The sequence below is a fragment of the Gadus chalcogrammus genome, chromosome 7 (assembly GCF_026213295.1).
Source record: "Gadus chalcogrammus isolate NIFS_2021 chromosome 7, NIFS_Gcha_1.0, whole genome shotgun sequence".
In the NCBI taxonomy this organism is placed as follows: Eukaryota; Metazoa; Chordata; class Actinopteri; order Gadiformes; family Gadidae; genus Gadus; species Gadus chalcogrammus.
The window spans coordinates 30786268-30803772 of NC_079418.1; the positions used below are offsets into that span (position 1 = coordinate 30786268).

The 17505-nt window shown below is 51.1% G+C and overlaps 1 protein-coding gene across 1 annotated transcript in view; it reads right to left on the minus strand.

Annotated features, from left to right (window-relative positions):
• wwc1 (WW and C2 domain containing 1) overlaps positions 1 to 16989 on the minus strand; it is a 25137-nt gene extending 8148 nt beyond the window's left edge. The window contains exons 1-11 of the mRNA XM_056594562.1: positions 15669 to 16989; positions 7816 to 7925; positions 7208 to 7411; positions 6392 to 6468; positions 5901 to 5980; positions 5676 to 5805; positions 4502 to 4648; positions 3826 to 3899; positions 2906 to 3151; positions 1753 to 1842; positions 317 to 840 (exon numbers count right to left, since the gene is read on the minus strand). Of these exons, the coding sequence (XP_056450537.1) occupies positions 317 to 840; positions 1753 to 1842; positions 2906 to 3151; positions 3826 to 3899; positions 4502 to 4648; positions 5676 to 5805; positions 5901 to 5980; positions 6392 to 6468; positions 7208 to 7411; positions 7816 to 7925; positions 15669 to 15787 (1801 nt within the window). The 5' untranslated portion in view covers positions 15788 to 16989. The remainder of the gene's footprint in view (positions 1 to 316; positions 841 to 1752; positions 1843 to 2905; positions 3152 to 3825; positions 3900 to 4501; positions 4649 to 5675; positions 5806 to 5900; positions 5981 to 6391; positions 6469 to 7207; positions 7412 to 7815; positions 7926 to 15668) is intronic.
• Positions 16990 to 17505: the final 516 nt, after the last annotated feature.

Below are 17505 nucleotides of genomic sequence, written 5' to 3' on the forward strand. Positions count from 1 at the left end.
ACACACACACACACACACACACACACACACACACACACACACCTGAGGGAGATTAACTGAAATTACAGAGCTGTAGCAAACAGGTAGATAGACAGACAGAGAGAGATAAAACAGACTAGACCAGACAGGTAGAAAGAGAAACAGACAGAAAGGCAGATAGACGGACAGAAAGGTAGACAGAGGGACAGACAGGTGATAAAACAGACAGACAGGTAGACAGACATACAGACAGGTAGACGGACAGAAAGGTAGACGGAGAGACAGACGGAGAGACAGACAGGCGATCAAACAGACAGACAGGTTGGCGGTCTTCTACCTCTTAGTTCCACTCCCTGCGGGGTGGTCTCCCTCAGGTCCTCCTCCTCCTCTCCTCCAGCACCTCCTCCGTGCTCCTGCGCTCCCTCCCCCTCCCCCTCCCCCTCCTCCTCCCCCGGGGTGAGGAAGGAGGCGGCGGCCAGCGGGGAGCAGGGCGGGGAGAGGGAGGAGAGGGAGGAGCGGGGGGACAGGGAGCCGACCGACGGCGGCGGCGGCGTCTCCGTCAGCCTCAGCGCCTGTAGCCGTGGCGACCCCGCCTCCGGGGACCCCTCGGGGTGAGGCCCCGCCCCCGGCCCCGCCCCGCTCACCACCTCGTGCTCGTGGATGGTGGTGATGGCCATGGAGGGGCGGAACCCCCCCCCCAGCAGCAGCTCCAGCTTGTTCTGCAGGTCGGGGTCCATGTCGGGCGCCCGCTCCAGGTACAGGTCGCTGAAGCTCAGCGAGGAGGTGGAGCCTAGCGACGAGGTGGTCGCCAGGGAGCCCCGGCTGCTGCCCGACGAGCAGGACAGCGTGCTGGCCGACAGGCTGGGGGGCAGAGGTCAGAGGTCAGGAGGAGGGCGGGGGGCAGATGTTAGGAGACAGGCTGGCGGGATGGGGGTCAGGTGATAGGAGGCAGGCTGGGGGGCAGAGGTCAAAGGTCAGGAGGAGGGCAGGGGGAGATATTAGGAGACAGGCTGGAGGGAAGGGGTCAGGCGACAGGCTGGGGGTCAGAGGTCAAAGGTCAGGAGGAGGGGGGGCAGATATTAGGAGACAGGCTGGAGGGAAGGGGTCAGGTGATAGGAGGCAGCCTGGGGGTCACGGGTTAGGCGACAGGCTTGGGGTCAGAGGTCTGATGTTTTGAGACATGTGGAGGTCAAAGGTCAGATGTTAGACAGGCTGGAGGTCAGATGTGGCGACCGAGGAGTCAGAGCTGACTGTAGAAACTGATCAGGATAAGGAACGGCGGCACACAGAGCCAACAGCGTTGCCTCGGCTAGTCAAACAGCTTTACTCATGTATGACAACAATGGCACCTATTAAGATAATCGTTATGATCATATGTCAACTAAAGCTTCAGCATGAACGCATCTCTAAGAACTAGACCAACTGGTCGCGCAAATATTTACACACACTCTTAGGCAAGCGTACAATATGTGGTGAGTGCGTTTGTGTGGGGTTTTTTGTGCACTTCTGGAGCTATGCAAGTGTGTCGGCACTTTTTTTGAGGCTGCTCATTTGTGCTAGACCTTTTGTGCCGTGTGTGCTTTGTGTCTGTGTGTGTGTCTGCGTGCATGTCTGTGTTTGTTTGTCCGTGTTTGCGTATCCGTGTTCGTGCATTTGTGTTTGTGCGTGCGCGTCTGTGTGTGTGTGTTTGTGCGTGCGCGTCTGTGTGCGTGTGTGTGTGTGTGTGTGTGTGTATGCATGTGTGTGCGTGTGTGAGTGCGTGTGCGTGCGTACCTCTTCAGCTGGGTGTGTAGCGAGGCGGCCAGGCGGACAGAGGACTCCAGGTCCCGGACCAGCTTGTTCCTCTTACAGTGGAGACGCAGTCTGCACACACAACCGCAAGGAGCATGAGGAGGAGGAGGAGGAGGAGGAGGAGGGGGAGGAGGAGGAGGAGGAGACAAGGAGCATGAGGAGGAGGAGGGGAGGAGGAGACAAGGAGCATGAGGAGGAGGATGAGGAGGAGGAGGAGACAAGGAGCATGAGGAGGAGGAAGAGGAAGAGGAAGAGGAAGAGGAGGAGGAGGAGGAGTAGGAGGGAGAGGAGGAGGAGGAGGAGACAGAGGAGGAGGAGACAGAGGAGGAGGAGACAGAGGAGGGGGAGCATGAGGAGGAGGAGGAGGAGGAGAAGGAGGAGGAGGAGGAGGAGGAGGAGGAGGAGGAGGAGGAGGAGGAGAAGCAGGAGGAGGAGGGGGAGGGGGAGGAGGGGGAGGAGGAGACAGAGGGAGGGGGAGGAGGAGTACGAGGGTGAGGAGTAGGAGGAGGAGCATGAGGAGGAGGAGGAGGGGGAGGAGGAGGATGAGGGGGAGGGAGCAGGAGGATGAGGGGGAGGAGGATGAGGGGGGGGAGGAGGAGCATGAGGAGGAGGAGGAGGAGGGGGAGGAGGAAGAGGGGGAGGAGGAGGAGCAGGAGGAGGAGGAGGAGGAAGAGGAGGAGGGGAGGGAGGAGGAGGAGCAGGAGGAGGAGGAAGAGGAGGGAGAGGAGGGTAAGAGACTATGGTGTTTGGGCAGCAGTGGGGTCTTCACTCTTGGTGGAGGGTGGAGGGTCTTAGGATGGAGGCTTGTCCTGGGTGTGTGTTATGGTGGAGGTGTGTTAGGGTGGAGGTGACGGAGGTGACGTTGTCTCACCTCTCGGTAAGGGCCTTGCTCTGGGTGTGAATTAGGGTGGAGGTGACGGAGGTGATGGTGTCTCACCTCTCGGTCAGGGCCTTGCTCTGGGTGTGTGTTAGGGTGCAGGTGACGGAGGTGACGTTGTCTCACCTCTCGGTCAGGGCCTTGCTCTGGGTGTGTGTTAGGGTGCAGGTGACGGAGGTGATGGTGTCTCACCTCTCGGTCAGGGCCTTGCTCTGGGTGTGTGTTAGGGTGCAGGTGACGGAGGTGACGGTGTCTCACCTCTCGGTCAGGGCCTTGCTCTGGGTGTGGCGCGCGGCCTGCAGGTCGGTCTCCAGGCGTTTCTTCTGGCTCTCGATGCGCTGGGCGTCGCTGGGCTGCAGGTGGCGCGGCGGGCGGGCGTAGCTCAGCTCCTTCAGAAGCTCCTCCTTCTCGTTGATGAGGATCAGGCGGTCGCGCTCCGGGTCCAGCAGGCCGGGCCACGCCTCGCTGTCCAGCCGCGCGATCTGCACCTCGATGCCGGAGATCCTGCAGGAGGAGTCATACTGGTCATACTGGTCACACTGGCGCCGCCACACTCACACCGTCTACCCACCGCACCGTCCGTCAGCGGATGACGGAGGGCGCGGCTGACGGATGGGGGAGTGGTCTTTGCAGAGGCATACGTCAGCCGAGCCCGAGCATACGCGCTCTGATTGGCGGATCCGTCGCTGCCTGAAAAGTTGGACATTTTTTTAAATTTCTTGACGGAGCCAACGGAACGGATGGACCCACAATGCATTGCGGCTCCGTCCCATCAAAGTCAATGGGATCCGTCCGAGGGGTTACTCCCACCAACGAGGGGGACAAAACAAACAAACAACGAGTTGGAGCTAACGAGTTTGAGCTAACTGACCCTAACGCGGAGGAGTTAACTAACACTAACGAGGGTGAGTTAATGAACTCTGACGAGTCGGAGCTAATGAGGTGGAGCTAACTGACCCTAACGAGGAGGAGCTAACTAACACTAACGAGGGTGAGTTAACGAACTCTAACGAGTCGGAGCTAACGAGCACAGACTGACCCATCAGTGGACAGGTGTGTTTATAATGCTGCTGGCGTAGGAGGAACGCAGGGAATGAGGTGAATAAGGATGTGAACAACGAGGAGGTGAGCAAGGAGAGGAATGAGGAGGTGAGTGAGTAAATGAGGAGGTGCCGTACCTCCTCTTGGCCTCCTCATATTTGAGACTCAGGCGAACCTTCTCGGCCAGCTGGTTGTTAGCGCTGCTGCCCACCTGAGAACACACACACACGCACGCACACGCACACGCACACACACACACACACACACACACACACACACACACACACACACACACACACACACACTTAGATACATACTAATGACGAAAGGAAACTGAAAAATGTTTTCCCTAAGGGGACAACTAATAAACTAAAAAAAACTAAAACACACACTTGGAGCACAGACACACTCTTAGATACACACTAATATACACATGCCCACAATTAGATATGTACTACATAGATATGTACTACATCCATAGATATGTACTACATCCATAGATACATAGTACATATACAAAGATACATATACATAGATATGGTCTACATCCATAGATAGATATGTACTACATCCATAGATAGATATGTACTACATCCATAGATAGATATATACTACATCCATGGATACAAAGTACGGATACAAAGATACATATACAGCGATTTGTACTCCATCCATGGACACATACCTAGTCGGAGAGCTCCCAGACCTCCACACATTAGGCTGGATATTAAAAAGGGATCAGAGACCCCAGCCACACATTATCAGATTACCCCCGTCAGGGATTATGCGGGATTACGGCGGATGTGCGCTGACCTCGGCGGGGATGTCTGTCTGCGAGCCGGCCTCGGAGTAGAGGCGAGGCAGGGACAGCTCCGAGGGCCCCAGCGACAGACTGCTGCCCCACAGCTCCTGCTCCGAGCCCGAGTCCAGCGGGAAGCCGTCCTTCAGCACCGCCAGTTTCTGGAGAGGAGACGCACGTCAGCTCACTGTCCAACCCCTAACCGTCTCTGTACTGTCCAACCCCTACCCGACTCTGTACTGTCTAACCCCTACCCGACTCTGTACTGTCTAACCCCTACCCGACTCTGTACTGTCTAACCCCTACCCGACTCTGTACTGTCTCACCCCTACCTGCTCCTTGATGACCTGTCTCTGTACTGTCTAACCCCTACCCAACTCTGTACTGTCCAACCCCTGCCTGTCTCTCTACTGTCCAACCCCGAACTCTCTGTACTGTCCAACCCCTACCTGCTCCTTTATGACCTGTCACTATACTTTCTAACCCCTACCTGTACTGTCTAACCCCTAACTGCTCCTTAATGACCTGTCTCTGTACTGTCTAACCCCTACCTGCTCCTTAACGACCTGTCTCTGTACTGTCTAACCCATAGCTGCTCCTTAATGACCTGTCTCTGTACTGTCTAACCCCTACCTGCTCCTTAATGACCTGTCTCTGTACTGTCTAACCCCTACCTGCTCCTTAACGACCTGTCTGTGTACTGTTAACCCCTACCTGCTCCTCAATGCCATGTCTCTGGATTCACCGTCTAAGAAACAGTTACAGTAACCAGTGTTTGACCATAGATGGCGCTGTCCCTTCAGTCTGTATTCCTCTTTAACACCCTCTCGAGTGGCCGCATGCTATAAACTTTCAAAATATAAGACCTACAGGGTGTTTAAAGACCTCCACGATTATCTGTTATCACACATACACACACACTAACACTAATTCATACACACAAATCAACAAAGACAGACACCCACACACATCAACAAAGACCCAGACACAAATTCTCACAAAATCAGCTGTCAACTGCAGCCGGGCAGAAGTGTGTCTGAGAGCATTGGGGGAGGGGGAGAGAGGGAGGGAGAGAGGGGGAGAGAGGGAGGGAGAGAGGGGGAGAGAGGGAGGGAGAGAGGGGGAGGGAGAGAGGGAGGGAGAGAGAGGGAGAGAGAGAGAGCGGTAGGGAGTGTATGTGTTGCCGACCTGTATGAGGGCTTGCTTCTCCTTCTCCCCAGAGGAGATGGCGTCCCTCAGGGAGTGCACCTCCTTCATGATGGCCTGGGCCTCCTGGGGCTGGTAGCCCTGGGGACAGCTGGACACCTTCAGGTCGATCCTGGAGGAGAACCACGTCAGTACTGGTGCTGGTTCTACTACTGATACTAGCACTCCTCATGCTAACTAGCGGCCCTGAGGATGAACAACACCCACCCTTTCAGAGTCTCGAATCCCTGCTGTTTAAACTGCAGCTCCTGCTTCATAGACGACAGGTCTCTCTTCAACCGGTTCACCTGAGATAGAGAGCAAGAGCGAGGGGGAGAAGGGGGGAGGGAGAGAGAGAGAGAAGGAGGGGGATAAAAGGGAGGGGGAGAGAGAGAGGGAGGGAGGGAGGGAGGGAGGGAGAGAGAGGAAGAGAGAGAGACAGAAAGGGCGAGAGAAAGGGAGGAAGGGGGAGAGAGAGAGAGGCACAGAGAAAGGGAGGGAGACGAGAGTGAGAGACAAAGACAGAGACAGATAAAGAGAGAGGGAGGGAGGGGGAGAGAGAGAGAGAGAGAGAGAGACACAGAGAGAGGTAAACAGAGACAGACACAGACAGAGAGAGAGAATGTTAACGTGTGCTGCCCGATACAGCAGTATGGATTATTACCCAGTATTGGGGATTGGTTCTTATTGATATGATTGATACGTTGATCATCTCTCACCCTGCTCTTAGCTGTGATGATCTCCGCCTTCAGGATCTCTGGATCGTAGCGGCTGGATGAGGACGAGCGAGAGTTCACTACAGAGAGAGAGACAACAGATAACCTTAGTTCACTACAGAGAGAGAGACAACAGATAACCTTACTTCACTACAGAGAGAGAGAGACAACAGATAACCTTAGTTCACTACAGAGAGAGAGACCACAGATAACCTTAGTTCACTACAGAGAGAGACCACAGATAACCTTAGTTCACTACAGAGAGAGAGACAACAGATAACCTTAGTTCACTACAGAGAGAGAGACAACAGATAACCTTAGTTCACTACAGAGAGAGAGACAACAGATAACCTTGGTTCACTACAGAGAGAGAGAGACCACAGATAGCATTAGTTCACTACAGAGAGAGAGAGAGACCACAGATAACCTTACTTCACTACAGAGAGAGAGAGACCACACAGATAGCATTAGTTTACTACAGAGAGAGAGAGACCACAGATAACCTTGATACACTACAGAGAGAGAGAGAGACCACAGATAGCATTACTTCACTACAGAGAGAGAGAGAGACCACAGATAGCATTAGTTCACTAGAGAGAGAGAGAGACCACAGATAGCATTACTTCACTACAGAGAGAGAGAGAGACCACAGATAGCATTAGTTCACTACAGAGAGAGAGAGAGACAACAGATAACCTTGATACACTACAGAGAGAGAAGAAAACCTGAAAAAAGAAAGCCTGAGTCATTCTTAATTTGTCTCCATGAAACAACAGTGTGCGTGTGCGTGCACGTGTGCGTGCGTGTGTGTCTCCTTACAGCTGGTCTGCGAGGTGCTCTTGTTCCTCCAGGTGTCGTGGAGGAGCTGGTACTCCTGCTGGGCGAGGAGGAGCCGCTGCTCCTTCACCTGGTAGATCTCCTCCTGGGCGCTGATGGCGTGGTGCGCCACCTCCAGGTACTCCCTCAGCATCACCTCCTGCTCCTGCTGCCACTGGGCCCGCGGGTCCTCCAGCTGGGTGCTCTCTGGGGGGGGGGGGGGGAGGGGGGGAGGAGGGGGAGGAGGAGGGGGGAGGAGAGGGAGGACGGGGGGGGGAGGGGGGGGAGATGGGGAAGAGGAGGAGGAAAAGGAGGAGGAGGGGTGGATGAGTAACATGTCATTACTGGTGTTGTCGTCATGGTTACATGTACTTACTGGTGTTGTGGTTGTCATGGTAACATGTAATTACTGGTGTTGTGGTCTTCATGGTAACATGAAGTTACCGGTGTCGTCGTCATGGTTACATGTACTTACTGGTGTTGTGTTCGTCATGGTTACATGTAATTACTGTTGTTGTGGTCGCCATGGTAACATGTACTTACTGGTGTTGTGGTCGACATGGTAACGTGTACCTTCTGGTGTTGTGGTCGTCATGGTAACGTGTACTTACTGGTGTTGTGGTCGACATAGTAGGCCCCGACCACCGGGTCGTAGGCCTCCTCCCAGCCGATGGGAAGTTCATCTCCGATACAGTCGGCGAAGGACAGGGGTTTGGTCTGCCTGGAGAACACACAGGAAGATTATCCCTGGGACGATAACCATCGGGAATACTACTACCGGGAGTACTTTCTTCAGGAATTCTACCTCCAGGAAAACTACCACGAGGAATACCATCACCAGAAATACTACCACCAGGAATACAATAATGGGTAAAACTATATGGAATAATAATCAAAATATTGATTATTCCCAACAGGATATTTACCCAAAGGAATTGGATAATTAATAATTATTGTATGAAACTGTGTGTTGGAGAGATAATTCATGTGTAGTGAGGTCTTGTAACCTCAGACAGAAAGAAACACACACACACACACACACACGGTTGCCACAGTTATTCATCAGTACCAAGAATGGAATGCCAGAACTCCCCCCAACCGCCTGCATTCCATCACACACACACACACACTGCACACTCCACACGCACAACCATAAACACACACTCCCCACAGACACACTCAGTCTAGCCTCAGTGTAGCCTCAGTGTAGCCTCAGTGTAGCCTCAGTGCAGCCACAGTGTAGCCTCAGTGTAGCCTCAGTGTAGCCTCAGTGCAGCCTCAGTGCAGCCTCAGTGCAGCCTCAGTGCAGCCTCAGTGCAGCCTCAGTGCAGCCTCAGTGCAGCCTCAGTGCAGCCTCAGTGCAGCCTCAGTGTAGCCTCAGTGCAGCCTCAGTGTAGCCTCAGTGCAGCCTCAGTGTAGGGCATAAAAAAAATAAAAAAATCCGTTCCAGTTTCCGACCGACCCTGTCAATTTATGTGGGACCCAAATTATTTTATGAGCTTTAAAAATAAAGGAATAAATAAATAAATAAAAAAAAGTTTGGATGCAAACTATAATTACGTTTGTGTACAGCACCACCTACAACTACCTATCATTCGCTCCCTACCTACCGATGTCCTCAACTGACAACCAACAGGAACCAAACTTTTTTTTTTTTATAGATATATATACTGCATAACTATATACATATTTATCTATATATATACACATTATCTGATTCTCAGGGCACAGTTGGCATCCGTTTAAAGCACTCATGCAATTCAGCAATTCATGTTCCTAAATAATCCCATTGACACCTTGAGTGTAGCAGGTGCAGCAGCTACCACTTTGTCAGAGGACAGGGGAGGCCAGCCCGTTCTCCACCGCTGGACGAGGGCAACGAAACTCGAATACCCAGAAGTAGGTCATAGGGCCGTCACCAAGATCCATAGGTAAGATTGACAGCCCTTCACTACAGTGGACGCCATTTGGTAAGCTATGCTCGATATCAACAGCTAGCATAGCATCAATGCCTAACTGCTAGGGAGCCTTAGTTTGAAGTAAGTGTGAGCTGTCATGGCTACCAGAGATAACCTAATAACTTTGCATTGCTTATGGTTGTGGAGATGTTGAACGTAGGGCGATGACCACAGCCACTAACTCTAGTTACCAAACCCCTTCCAGAGCCACCTTATCAAACATCCTCATACCAGGTTGGTACGAAACTGATAAGAAAATGCAAGCTCATTGTTTGAGCTTGCAGTGAGTCAAAGGCAGCCGTTGCAATAATCCCTAGTAATGGATGGACAAGTACCCCACTGCATCACTATATCAAAGTCACACTCCAGGATGTTGGGTTTTTCTTCAGGCCTTCCAGCTGAGAAGGCCGGAAGACAAACCCAGGGAGAGGGACTGAAGTCCCAGGCAGAGGGCCTTGAGACCCAGGCAGAAGGACTGAAGACCCAGGCAGAAGGACTGAAGACACAGGCAGAAGAACTGAAGACCCAGGCAGAAGGACTGAAGTCCCAGGCACAGGGCCTCAAGACCCAGGCACAACGCCAGAAAACCCAGGCAGAGAGCTTGAAGACCTGGCGAACTGGTGGGTGGGGGGGGTCAGTTGGTTAGAGCGGCCAGGCACTCAAGTCCTACTCAGCTAAGAGGGCTAAGGTAGCAGGGGAGACCAGATACAGCCTCGCTGGGAGTCTGGCCAGTTGTCTTCTTGTGCACAGGACGATGACGATACTTCTCTGATGTACATCTCTTCATTTCATGGCTATCTTCTTGACACTAAAGTATGGAGCGTAGTATCAATAAGAGTATCAATAAGTATCAGTATGGACAAGCACCATCAGTATAGATATCAATCACATCCTTAGATAGATACCCTGACCCCAACATGTGGTTCCTAGAGCTGCAGTGACTCTCCACCAGGGGGCAGCATTCATCTGGTGGCTGCTGCACTAATGCTTGTGCTCACTTTGTTGTTGCCCTGCGAAATACTCAATATTTAAATATTCTAAGTGCTTTATTCCACAAGCCTGAATACAAACACACAAGAAACAGCACATACACACAAACACACACACCCCACACAAACATTTATCCCTACATACTCACAACCACAAACATCCCCACACACTCACACACCAAAGAAAGCATTGTGAAGCAAACTGGATCCTTTACTGCTCAATAATGAATGAGACTCCGAGAGAGGGGAGATCCCCATTAACACACACACACACACACAGAGAGACAGAGAGACAGAGAGACATAGAGACAGAGAGAGGGAGAGAATTTCTCCCAGTCCTGGTGGTTTGAGACTGGGAGGTCAGTCCTGATGGTTTGACTGGGAGGAGATCATTCCTGATGGTTTGACTGGGAGGAGATCAGTCCTGATGGTTCTATTGGGACCAGGTTAGTCCTGATGGTTTGAGACTGGGAGGAGGTCAGTGCTGATGGTTTGACTGGGAGGGGATCAGTCCTGAATGTTTGAATGTTTTACTGGGAGGAGGACAGTCCGGATGGTTTGACTGTGAGGAGGTCACTCCTGTGTAGTTATCTGGAAGCAGGTCAGTCCTGATGGTTTGACTGGGAGGAGGAGGTCAGTGCTGATGGTTTGACTGGGAGGAGGGCTCGTGTCCAGCTAGGGGTGCATCTTGTGTTCAGCGTCAGAAGCAGGAGACCCTGGCCCAGGCCCCCCCGGTTCCGCTTGCTGACTGAGCAGAGCCCAGCACTCTCACCTAGCCGCCGGGAGCTAGCCGCACGACCGGTTAATCCGGTTTTACTGGCTGGGAAAGAATGTGCGTGCACATTTCAGCTGAACGCACGCGCCCACAGGCATGTGAGTGAACCACCCCCTGCTGGGACCTCAAACGCCATGGTAATGCCACCTGTCAAGGCTGGAGGTGGCTAACATGAAACTAGCGAGGCAGCATAGCTAACTAGGCAGAATATCTAACCAGGTAGCATAGCTAACTAACCTGGTTAACTAGGTAGCATAGCTCACTGGCTAGCGTAGCTCACTAGGTAGCATAGCTCACTAGGCCACATAGCTATGCGGTGAGTCAGAGAGTGCAATTTACATTCCTTACCTCTTTTATTATCAGGCATTCAAATATGTTTCATAGGTGTTCAAGGTTCAAACCCCCCCCCCCCCCCCCCCCCCCCCCCCCCCCCCAACACACAGCTCCATCTCTTGTTTAATGCTCTCATTCATCTCTGTCTCTCTCTATATCTGTACAAGTTTGATACGCTTCATTGGTGTGAACTTCACGCGAACATGGAAACAAAAATATAAAAACAACATTGCCTTGAACAAAACAAAAACATCTCTCCTCTCACCCCCTCTCTCGCCCCCTCTCTCTCTCGCCCCCTCTCTCCCGCCCTCTCCCTAAACCTCCCTCCCTCTCTCCCTCCCTCGCTCGCCCCCTCCCTCCCTCAACGTGGTGACTGTCAGATAACATTCCATTCAGCTGGTAGAATGTGTTGGGTGCGTCACCACAGGGGTTGGAAGGACAATATGGCAGACTAAGGAATGTACAAACACAACAGACTAACCAGGAAACCACAGATATCTTAAATTACCGGAACAATCTCTACTCCTGATGCAACCCACAGATACCTTCAATTACAGGAACAACCTCTTTTCTTTCATGATGGAACCCACAGATACCTTCAGCTACTACAGCAACAACCTCTTCTCCTGATGAACCCAAAGATACCTTCAGCAGATATCTTCTCCTTATGGAACATTGCATAACACCACACCAACCTTCAATAGTCCTATCTTCAAAATGTAAAGATAGGATGAAAAGCCAGCTACGAAAGTTACCATTCGTCTTCATGCTCTCAGTTACTTCAGAATTAAGTTACAAATTACTTTGTAACTTTAAGGCAGAAGTCATCTGTTGATCTGTTGGCCTGTCATACCTGGGCATCCGTTGACCGTAGGCCTGTATCGACAGTAGGCCTGTCATATCATGTGGGCCTCTCCGTCGATCATAGGTCTGTATCGACCGTAGGCCTGTATCGACAGTAGGCCTGTCATATCATGTGGGCCTCCGTCGACCGTAGGCCTGTCTCGACAGTAGGCCTGTGTCAAACTTGGCCTGGGTCGAATGTAGGCCTATCACAGTAGGCCGCTTGATATGAAGACTCAAATTTTACAAACCATGCACGGACCTTGCTCGGGTTTTACTTTTAAACCACTAATTTGGGTACCTGTAATACCCTACCGATCTGACATTGTGAATGCGGCGGTTCCATTGCCTCAAACCAGTGGAAACAACCGGTGATGTTCCACAAGCAAGACGCTAGGAGTCCCTGGAGTCCACCAGGCAGCAGCAGCTGACTAGATGGTAGGGCTTTGACTCCGAACTTCGTTATTCGAATATAATTCGAATGTCAAAAAATAAATCAAAATTCGAACGAATATTAGGCAGCCCTTAATATTCGAACCTGTTATGGGCAGGCCAAGAGGGAGAGACGTCGGAGAACCCTACGCAGTCTATTCATAATATTGTAATGACCACGGAAGAGGCAGTGAATGAAGTATTGATTAGACAGCGATTTATTAGAAACCTAATAAAACGTTGGAACGCGCAAGACCGGTAACCATAGCAACGCCGGTAAACCAACCTCGCGAAGCCCAATCCAGGTCTTACTGAAGGCATTTAATGGTCAAAACATTATTAATAAATATTTGAATATTAATATTAATAAACAAACAAACTTCGAATAGGATTTTTGGGCAAAAGTCAAAGCCCTACTAGATTGTTGGTCTGTGGGCTGCCTGTGGGCTGCGGTGGACTGTGTGACGATGACCAGCAGATTGTGGTCATGATAAAGAGTAGTAGTAATTAACCTGGCAAGGGTGCAAGGTATTCAGGCATGTGTAATAGTTTCCAACAGAAAAGCACATGATTTAACGTGCTGAGTCCACAGCCCCCAGCAGACCGGTCGTCTACTGATGACTACCAGATGAGAGGAATTACTTGAAATGCTTTGACCAAACCATCGAATCAACGGTTTACCATGATTACTATGACTTTCCCACAAACCATGTTGGCTATTTAGAAAGAGGCAGCGAAGGTAGGAGAATAAACCATTGAACCACCATGAGAGCTGGACTGTAGCCCATGAAACAGTCCTACCAGAGAACCAGCCTGTAGCCCATGAAACAGTCCTACCAGAGACCCAACATGAAGGCCAGTCTTCAGCCCAAGAAACAGTCCTATGGTGCAGGCCAAGCTCGGCCCATCCAGATTCTGTCAGGAACGCTTTGGGTCAAAGTACCAGGTAGGAGACAGAGTCCACAGGACAGGCTGTGTATGCTCTCTTCATTGGCAGGTCGGCTTCACATAGTTGCCGGTACCTGCAGAAATTACACTTGATACAACCCAGTCCTGAACAAGAAACAGACTCTCCTCGTTTCTGGCCCAGCTCAGAGTCATGTGTCACGGTGAACTACAAGTATGTAAAGTATGCACTTGTACGTTCCCGCCACCACCTGAGCTCAATGATGCTCTTGTGCATCGCTCACACGGAAATACTTGCCAAACACCTCAGGCCCCCTGAGGGGGAAGCAAAGCCTGGCGCCTGCACAACAAAACGTACACCGATAAGAACATTTCAGCGAGGCTGTGCTCTGATCATTGTGTGTTCTCTTAGTACTATTCCCTTAGCAGGGGGTTACTGTGGTAAAGCCATCCTTTGGTCTCAGAGCCATGATGTCCTCAGCAGGGCCAAGCAAAGGAGCAGTTGGAAAAAAACAAAGCTGGCCGTAAGCCTGGAGGAATTCAGGGCCATTAAAGGATTTGGTATCAAAGTCTGGGGGTCTTTAGGAGCCTACAAGGAGCCTTGTGTAACCAGCGCTCTGTGGAGCGCCCGAGCTGCTAGACCCCACCAGGCATGTATGATAAGCCTATTACACTGCATGCTCTGCCCTGCATGCTCTGCCCTGCATGCTCTACCATAGATGCTATAACATACTATACACTACATGCTCTACCATAGATGCTATACACCTGCATGCTCTCTACCGTAGATGCCATATACACCTGCATTCTCTATCCTGCATGCTCTACCATAGATGCTCTACACTGAATGCTCTACCATAGATGCTCTACACTGAATGCTCTACCATAGATCTGCTCTACACTGAATGCTCTACCATAGATGCGCTTCACTGAATTATCATATATGCTCTATCATAGATGCTCTACACCTGCATGCTCTATCGTAGATGCTCTACCATATATGCTCTACACTGCATGTGCTCTACCATAGATCCTACAACATAGATACCGTCCACCTGCAGTCTCTACCATCGGTGCTCTCCCATAGATGCTATACATCTGCATGCTCTCTGCCATAGATGCTATACACCTGCATGCTCTATCCTGCATGCTCTACCATAGATGTTATACACCTACATGCTCTCTACTATAGATGCTATACACCTGCGTGCTCTATCCTGCATGCTCTACCATAGATGCTATACACCTGCATGCTCTCTACCATAGATGCTATACACCTGCATGCTCTATCCTGCATGCTCTACCATAGATGTTATACACCTACATGCTCTCTACTATAGATGCTATACACCTGCATGCTCTACCATAGATGCTATACACCTGCATGCTCTATCCTGCATGCTCTACCATAGATGTTATACACCTACATGCTCTCTACTATAGATGCTATACACCTGCGTGCTCTATCCTGCATGCTCTACCATAGATACTATACACCTGCATGCTCTCTACCATAGATGCTGCCTATACCCTTCACGCTCTGCCTGTGCTCTCTGATTGGTGGACCCCATGTAGCTTTTGTCCAGACGGTGATGCTGTGGGGAGTGGGAGGGCCGGGACCCATCTGACCACCGTGAAATATGAGGCAGTGCTTCCTGTCCCACCACATGACCCACCTCCTGTTACCAGGAGGTGGGGGTACCTCTCGGGAAGTCAGACCTGGCACCTTCCCTGTCGGAGGCGACCCCTCCAACACCTCCATAGAGTGGCTGCCTCGTCACTACAACCACACACACCCATCACCAGCCAGGGAAACTATCTACATTAATCTGTGAGGGCTTTGAACCATCAAACAATAGGTGTAGACCAACAAACCAAACTTTACTACTATTTATCAAGTGTTTCTTTACATACATACAGAGAATTATTTTTAGATTCATGTAATTAATTAGCCGGTTGGGGTACAGACACGGGTCATTAAGGAGCCGTAGGGGTTATAGAGTACAGAGACAGGTCCTTAAGGAGCAGGTAGGGGTTAGATAGTACAGAGACATGACATTAAGAAGCATCTAGGGGTAAGACAGTACAGAGACAGGTCATTAAGGTGGAGGTAGTGGAAAGGGAGCATCATGCTCAGGGATGGTTGACATTGGGTATCGAAACCAGAACCTTTCATTTGGGATTCAAAAACAATGACTGTCCTGACCCAAGCCCCAAGTGTGTCTTACCTGTCTCTCGGGTCGATCCAGCTGGTGGCCTGGTGGATGTGATCAATGTAGTAAACTTTCCCGTCAAAGTCGCGGGCTTCCTCCCAACCCTGGGGCAGTGGCTGCTCCTTCCTGGGCATGTCAGACGAGTCTCCATCAAATACCCCGCCGAAGAAATCCTCTAACCCAGTACCATCCAGCCTGGCCCCGTTTTGACTGCTTCCCCCGTACGGGACGTCGCTTCAGTGCTCTTCTCCATCTTGATGTCCTTCAGATTCCCGGCCGGTGGCGGTGCCGATTAGGCGGTAATCCACATCATGGTCCCGCCGTCCCAGCATCCACTCACCGCAGTCGGGATAAACGGTGGACCCGTTCTACTTGAAATAGTTTGCACTTGAACACAACTTCATTCCCAGAGTGGATGACCAGCCACTGATGTCCAGAAGTTGATCAGGATTCACAGCACTTTATTAATCCACAAGGAACCAGTTTCGTAGTAGTTTGAACCCTCATTCACAAACACAACATATGTAAATGTGCTCCCAGACAGGATCGCTCCAGGACGAGCATCCACCCCCTTAGACTTCTCCTCTTCACTGGGGATTACTTCTATGTCCACGATCCATAGAGAATAGTCTATAGCACAGACCACTTCATTAACACCGAACTTCATAGAACCGGTTTGAACTTAAATCCATGTGTCAGCTGGTCTCGTCTGAACTCATGCAGACTCGAACCAGGACTCCTTTAGACCAGGGCCCGTGTAGACCCGAACCAGGACTAGTTTAGACCCAGACCAAGACTAGTTCAGACCCAGATCCGTTCAGACCAGTCCGGGGGTCGACCAGGACAAGTTTGGACCGGGACTAGTGTAGACCCAGAGGTTCACGGTCCGCCTCCATGTTGGTTAGCCTAGCCGAGGCTAGCGACTCGTTCACTAAACACTAAACTGCTGTCTCCGGTGTCCGCGGGGTCCCGGTGGGTCTGCTACGTGTCCCGGGCACCGTATGCACCTTTCCTCCGAGTTCAGATGAGTCTGAAGGAGTTTTTTCTTCTGTTTTCCAGGGGGGGGAAGTAGAAAAGTAGATCCCCGTAGACTTGTTGGGTCGGTCGCTGCTGGTCGCTCTGACGAAGACTCGCGATGGAGCCTGGTGACGTCACCTCAGTGTACAGGTGATCTCTCTCTCTCCCTCTCCCTCTGTCTGTCTCTCGCTCCCCCTTTTCTCTCTCTGTCTCTCTCTCTCCCTCTGTTTCCCTCCCTCTCTCCCTCTCTGATTCTCTCTCTATCTCCCTCTCTCCCTCTCTGATTCTCTCTCTATCTCCCTCTCTCCCTCTCTGATTCTCTCTATCTCCCTCTCTCCTTCTGTCTGTCTGTCTGTCTGTCTGTCTGTCTGTCTGTCTGTCTGTTTCTCTCTATCTCCCCCTCTGCCTCTCTCTCTCTCTCTCCCTCGTTTCTCTCCCTCTCCCTCTCTCCCCCTGTCTCTGTCCGTATGTTTCCCTGTATATTTCTCTCTCCCTCTCATAGAATCCACTATAGGCTATTGCTCTCTCTGTATCTCTACACTCACTATGTATTATTTTTCTCTATCCTTTACCACTGGAGGTTTTAGTGTGGTGACCAGATGGGTTTTCAACTCGTTAGTAGGAGACGGATGTTTTTTTAATACTAGTATCAACAATACTTTATTCTATAATCTTACATAATACTTATTCAAATACTTTAATACGACTAAAATAATAATAAGTTATGCCTTGTATTTGCAGAACCAAACTGACTCCCAGTCCTCCGGCGCCCTCTAGTGGCCCCACGGGTTAGGTCAGGAAGAAAGTCGATGCTGCTTGTTGTGGGTTCTAGTCG